This window comes from Pagrus pagrus (assembly GCF_965226575.1).
Source record: "Pagrus pagrus genome assembly, chromosome: 2".
Classification (NCBI taxonomy): domain Eukaryota; kingdom Metazoa; phylum Chordata; class Actinopteri; order Spariformes; family Sparidae; genus Pagrus; species Pagrus pagrus.
Window position 1 is genome coordinate 29,436,393 of NC_140186.1, and position 7,052 is coordinate 29,443,444.

Here is a 7,052-nt window from a genome sequence, read left to right on the forward strand (position 1 = left end):
AACAGCTTCACTCTGCAGTATAACAAATGGCTTTCAGTACTGCTGGACTGCTACTGATTTAGACAAACTGAAGAATGAGCCTGTAAAGCAGATAAAGCTGATTAAGTTGTAGATATTGTGTTCTCACAACCAGTTAAATTTTAACTTACTTGTCAATGACAGTACTGTATGTCATTATGCCTGCCTGCCAATAGGTGTGCCGATGTGAAATATTAACTGTACATGAATATGACCATTTTTATCCGTTAATATTTACTGAAATTAATATACATTCACTGTTGCTTTTATATTACTACAGTCAGTGATGGACTGTAAGTACATGTATTCAAGTACTGTAGTTAAGTACAGTTTTTAGGTATTTGTACTTACTTGATTATTTCCACTTTCTGCCACTCACTTTCTCACAACTCCACTTAAAAATTAAGGTGTAATACAAAAGAACTGGATGATGGTGATCTCACATTTGGATCAAAAGTAGGATGACATTGAATTATATTCCTTAAAAGGGCCCTTTGGATTACACAGGCATGTTACCTGAACATATAATAGGGAACATCCCAACGTAGAGCTTTACACAGGTCAAACACAGACTGAACACAGATGAAGCTAACAATTTTTCCTGGTACTTATACTTGTAAATGTAGTGTCCATATTTTTTGACTACATTGATGAACTTGATGTAGTACAAGGTGAATTACTTTATTTGAAATCACTCATTTTATGTGTTTACATGAATCAATATATAAAATGTGTTTATAATTAAAAAAAAAGTGCAAAGAAATTGTTTAATTGCAAGGCAATGTACATAATGTATTTTTTTTTTTCACACGTCAATTTAAATAGTTAAAGCACAGATTGAATGGTTGTTAATACAGATTGAATTATGCATAATACATGCATGTACATACTAGCTGGACTTTGAGTTCATACAAGAAGTCATAACTGAACACAAAATAGCCAGCATAAGCTTGCTAGCTCAAACTGAGAGCAATCTCGCTGTCATAACGTTTGTTTATCGTTTTGCTGTTGATTTTCAGGACTTGGCACCAGAGGACACAATGGAAAGCAAGCTCAAACTCCACCCAACTGCTCCGTCACAAGCCTCAAAGCAACTCATTAGTAGGTACAGCTTCTGGGAAAATTGATTAATTAGTTTGACATAATCTGGAAGTGTCTATTTCACATATGTGTACACTGGAAATCATTCTTTTCAAAATTAGTTACAAGGTTAACATGATTGTTTGTTACAGTATGTACAGATATCATTGTACAGTTAACTGGTGCAACATTACGAAAGCAGTTTTATCCAAACAACCTATCTTAATGTATCTGCTCCAGCACAAGATCAGCCATCTGCTAACTTTGACTTACATCGCTTATCACAACAATACATTCAGGCTTTAGCTGTTAGCAATGCTCTGTGTCATTGTGTGCAAATTTGATATTACATGATAATCATCTGTACCAGACAGTGGCCAGCAAGGCTAGTCAAACCTCTAGTCCACTTTGCAAACAGGAAAACTACATCTCACAGATCCAGTTTTGTTCTATGTTACAGTTCTCATCATTCCAGTGTCCATTCCCTGTCGCCCGGTGGCAGAACTCCACACAGTCCTGGTTCCTCCCAGAAAAACTGTTGGGCTGGCCTTTACCCCAGAACCTGCAGGACAACGAGAGACATCCAAAATGAGCAAAAATGCTGCTCTATCCTATGGTGAACGAGGTCTACATAGTTTTTAGTTTCTTACGTTGTAGTCAGTGGCGACCCATCTACCCATTTCCAATTCCCTTCCACTCCTTCATCCGTCAATCCAATCCAGACTGCTTTGTCACTTGAATACAAGCCATTGATGAAGATCTACGGGGGATAAGACATAAAATCAAAAGTTACTAAACGCAAAGTTACCTTAAGTCGCGTTTTACTTCATGAGAATGTAATACAGACAGTTATCGTTGTGATGTAGCAGAATAACTTAAAGCTGCACTAATGAATAATTTTATACTAACAATTGATGAAATTATGTTATTAATTAAGCTAGCATAAGTATGGTGAACATAATGGAGAATTAAGCATCTGAAGAGCTAAATATTTCCATTTCCATTTTGGTTAAATTTGCTTTAAGAAGTAGCAATAGTTTCTTTTCCTTTGTCTCTTATTTTCCTATATTTTCACTATTTCCAGCGGAGTGCTTAGCTGCTATGTTGATGGCATTGTCAACATGGCTTCACAAACAACTTGTCCTGCCAAAATGTCCTGTTGTTTAAGGATAACTGAACCAAAACATTAGTTGTAGGTTGTACAATCCAAACAATGAGCAGGCAGTGGCTGGTGGGGTTCCTAATATAGGAAACTGCTTCGCCGGCCGAGAAGAAAGTCCCCAGACTAGGTTGTTATGTGAGAGTCTTCATTGACATTGTGAAATTCTTTCATGACTGGTTCTTCATTATTTGCACCTACTTGTTAAATCGGCATATGTTATAGATTAAGTTCTTTGTGGAGACCAGCAGAGCCAGTGATTCCTTGAGGCTTCATCACTAGGAGCATCCTCTTTCACATCACACATCCCTTGTTAGTGTGAACATACTGATCAGTGCAGCTTTCATGAACTAAAATGCTATGAAGAAGCTGGTTTATTGTGCTTTCATTGTGACACCTGCATGAACAGTCATGCCGATATACTGTAGATAAATGCAAAGAGACAAACAAACCATTTCCTCTTGGGTTTTTACGATTGCCAGGTCTGCTCCTTTGCCTTGACAGTATTCTCTACTCTTCCTCCAGGTTTTCTTGCCAGTGGAGGTGTAGTAGCAGCTGCCCTCATATTTTCTCCAGCCAGAGGGGCATTTTACATCTGAAAATACAGTCGTTGAAAGCTATTTGAAAGCATTGGATTTGTTTTTCATCAGAAGGCATGGCAGATCTTAAAGTTCTGTCTAGAATCATTTTGGCAAGAGGGCCACATGCATATTGTCAATATGAAACATCCTTAACATGTTACCTCCAATCTTTGCCTTCAGCTTCTCAATTTCTATTTGCAGCTCGTCTCTCACAGCAGTCAGGTTCTCGTTGTTCTTCATCAGCAGGTCTCTCTCCACTGTTACATTTTGGCAACTGTTTTCCACCTCCTGTTTTTCTTGAGTCATGGACGTGTAAGAAGCCTGCAGCTCATCCAAGGATTTTACAAGTACATCATACCTGGCCTGCAGACTTTCCTTTTCTACTGTCAGGTTTTGGTGGCTGCTTGCTATCTTGTCTTTCTCTTTGGTAGAGTGGTTGTATCTGTCCTGCAAGTGCTCTACAGCCTTAATCATGGTGTTGTAATTACTTTGCAGCTGATTTCTTTGTCTGGTTGCGTTATTGTATTTGTTCTGTAAATTGTCCCTTTCTTTGGTCACTGAGACATAATGGGCCTGCAACTCATTTTTGCTGTTGACCACTATATCGTATCGTTTTTGTATCAGGTCTCTGGCTGAAGTCAAGGCTTTGTTATTAGTCTCGAGCTGGTCGTTACTGGCTTTTAGTGTTTCTATCGCCTTGACTGAAGCAGTGTTACTGGCCTGTAACTGGCTTTGGCTACTTTTAAGTTCAGTTACTTCCCTACTCAGTACGTTGTTGTTGGTGTCTATGCGGTTATGTCTGGTAGTTAAGTAATCGTAATTTTGCTGCAAGTTTGTATTTGTGACCTGGAGATCCCTTTTCTGTTTTTGCGCTGACCTCAGATCCTCCTGCAGATTGTCTTTCTCTTTACGCATGGCTTTTAGGTTGTTCTGATGTTCTTGCTCTGTGTTTTGATCTGCCAAAAATAAGATATATCAGTAAATCAGTGATTTTATCATGACATGAGGCAACTTTTTAAAACGTGAATATTTGACAGGAAACAAAGACGTGGACTCACAGTGGACACTCTGACCTATGACCCCAAGCAACAGGATTAGACACAGCAGACCGAGGCAAACTGTAGCGATCCGGAAAGGGCTGTTTCTCAATGCATAAACTGGATGACAGCAGGAGTAGAGACAGAAACTTAAAACCAAAGAAGTGTTTTAGGGAACTTGTGGTTTTGTGCTTCATCTGTACTATGAGTGGTGAGGCGTGGTGTTGCAAAATACTATTCAAAACATTTATTTCAAGCAAAAGTTTTTTTTTAATATCAAAAAGATCAATTAATAGTTCCTTTAGAAATACATTTATGTATTATTTTCAAAACATATTACATATACGAACATATTTATGTTGGAACTTCTAATGATATATACTGACTGTGTATATATATGTGTATATATATATATACTACTAAAGAGTGAGTAAGGGATCAATCGACTTGATAATTACATAAGAGCAGAATCTTTAACGAGAAATTGAGGACTATACAGTAGATAGTGAAGACAACAGACTGGGAGAAAATATATTAATAAATCATTAGGTAATGATTAGGTTCATGAAAATCTGTGAATCAACAACTATTTAAGTAATTATTTAATCATAAGTTATACTTTTTGTGCCTCCTTAAGTAGTGATTCAAAATACTGAGTAGTTACCAAGTAGTCCCTCAGTACTTCATGATAATAACAATTAGTTACTAAGACCCTGTCCATGCGTACACACTTTTGTACAAACATCAACAGCAGTTTAGGTCACTGAAAATGGAGCTTTTGGAAAACTGCTGTCGGAGTGAAGTTATTAAGAAACCATGTTTTCAGTGTTCACGTCTGGGTGGGCAGAAACAGAGATTTTTGGAAAGAATGGCGCAGACAGACACATTTATCACTGTTTGTAGCATCATTTGCAAATGTGAACAGCCCACTAATGCAACCAAAAGTACAATTTTGGGATATTGGGATTGGGATATAAAGCTTAATATAAATACTATGGAACTGGCAGTTTTTTGTTTTCTCATGAAATATATTGTGATGTAGAAGTACCTTAAGCTTAGCTAGTTTTGTCTCAATGATCTGCACTGTTTTTTCGTACTTCCTGTCAAAATGTCCAGTTCTAACAGAATTGAATCAAAGCAGCGATTTGGCTTCATGGGGGCAGCAGAACAAACTAAAAACACCACATAAAATTGCTGAGGCAAACATTTATCAAACAGCTGCATATTTACGCATTGAACAGACATACACACGAGTTTTAGCATTTATTTGGAATCATGTTTTTGTAAACTGACAGAAGTCCATATCCAATATTCACTTCCCTTTTAGATTTGTTTTGATCTCCAATAACTCCTAAGAGAAATGTCTCACTCCATAGCTGCTTAAAGCTTCACATTTTTAACCAGGTGGTCGCTAACTTTGTTAGCTTAGTCTGCCTACTACCTGAAACTGGGCAGGTAGGGTCCAGTGCTGTTGCCAGAAACATGATCCATCCAAATGGATACCACTATTGTTCTTGACTGTGTAAAAAGGATATGGCCAAAATGGCCTTGGCCAGGTAGCATGTTATAGCCTGATATTAGCAGCATATTTTCATTGGTTTGGATTACGTTAGCTTGGCATGCTACTTAGCTGAGTTGTGTGCAAAATGCCTGTGCAAATGTTGACTCCCATATGGCACATCCCACTTCAAGACATAACATTGCCATGATGCTGCAGAGATTTGGTTGTAGTTAGCACCTAGTACATTCGGATACATCTGACATTATTTTTTATAGTATTTAGGCCTATGATAGTAGTGTTGCAATAAGAAACTGTAGATCACCATATCATACGAAAAACAATTCTTGCATTTTGTGTCCACAGCATATTCTGCTGCACCCCAGCAGCCAAAAAACAACAAGCTATAGAAATAAACATTTTTGTTAAGTAAGTTCATTTCTATCAAATATTCAAGTGTGATTATTGTATGGTATTGCCCGTATAAGATTATAAGATATAAGATAATAATTAAAACAGTACATTGTGGGCTGTGAAACCAAATCAGTGAGCTTAAAAAACATTAAACGGCAGTTGACATTTTTTTTGTCTCATTTTATAAATTGTTAAACCACCCAATTGTATTTGAAAGGAAGTTTAGATGTTATTACCTGAATACTGGAGCTTGCTGCCATCCGTGAAGAATTGCTTATAGCCTATTTTACTGTTCTCCATGTCCATGTTTGTCACTGTGGAGGCACGGTACTCAACGGCCATATTTGCATCTGCTTCATGAGCTGCAGTCTTACCAGCAAAACACTGCGGCATTAGCTTGTGAAAAAACTCTTTCAGTAATAATACAAAAAATCTATCCACTTTCAACCATTTCACTTTGATTTATGTTCTTCGTCATGTTTTTCTATCTTGACATAAAGAATAATGCTGTAGAACATATTACCTTTTAGCAGGATTCAAACGTCTACGTACAATTCTAGGTTTAGATTTGTTTTTTGGAATCTACACCTGGATAAGAATGCCACACATGAATGTAAGATAGCAACAAAGTAAACCTTACCTCTCCTTGTAGAGATGATCAAAGATTTGGAATAATGAAGGAATTATGTTTTGTGTTCCTGTAACTTCAGATCACAAAGGCAGTGCACCTGTGTGTCAATATATGCCACACTCACAAAGTATGGTGTTCTTTTCACTTGTGACCAGTGGGGCAGAAATTGAGGGCTGGCCAGGAGGCGGAGTGAGGAACTCCCTTCTTCCTAACCGCAAGTGAGTTAGACAGAGAAATCAAATTAAAGGATTACTTCACCCAAAAATGAAAATTTGGTCATCACAAAACCACTCTCAAATACAAATCCCAGGTCTGAAACAATTTGTCATTTGTCAACATAATGTAGGTGCTAACTGCAAACAAAGCTCATTACGACATAACAGTGTTATGTTTTGGAAACTTGTATGTTGAAGTAAACATGTATGTAACGCTGTGATCCCTCTCACAGAAGTTACATAGTGCAGGAACAAAGGGTGTAATGGCTGAGACAGAGACACCATTCACTCTATTACAAGACACTGTACCATCAAAATGATTTTAAGATGTTGTTTTAAGGAAAAAAGTTACATCATGTTGCTTTAAAGTGAAATATCTGATAATCAGGCAGGGTGTGCGGTAATGCCTAGATTTCCAC

At 37.4% G+C, this 7,052-nt stretch overlaps 1 protein-coding gene across 2 annotated transcripts; it reads right to left on the reverse strand.

The window, feature by feature from the left end:
• Positions 1–686: 686 nt before the first annotated feature.
• Positions 687–6,536, reverse strand: LOC311272932 (uncharacterized protein). 2 transcript variants are annotated; one of them, XM_084379702.1, is made up of 7 exons: positions 6,428–6,536; positions 6,024–6,156; positions 3,897–3,995; positions 3,000–3,794; positions 2,710–2,852; positions 1,749–1,858; positions 687–1,660 (listed from the first exon to the last, which is right to left on the reverse strand). In XM_084379702.1, the coding sequence occupies exons 2-7, from the start codon at positions 6,127–6,129 to the stop codon at positions 1,522–1,524; spliced, it is 1,392 nt and encodes a 463-aa protein (XP_084235828.1). In that variant the 5' UTR covers positions 6,130–6,156; positions 6,428–6,536; the 3' UTR covers positions 687–1,521. The 2 variants fall into 2 exon arrangements, with proteins under 2 accessions (XP_084235828.1, XP_084235829.1); XM_084379703.1 differs by having other exon boundaries at positions 6,024–6,149; positions 6,428–6,509.
• Positions 6,537–7,052: the final 516 nt, after the last annotated feature.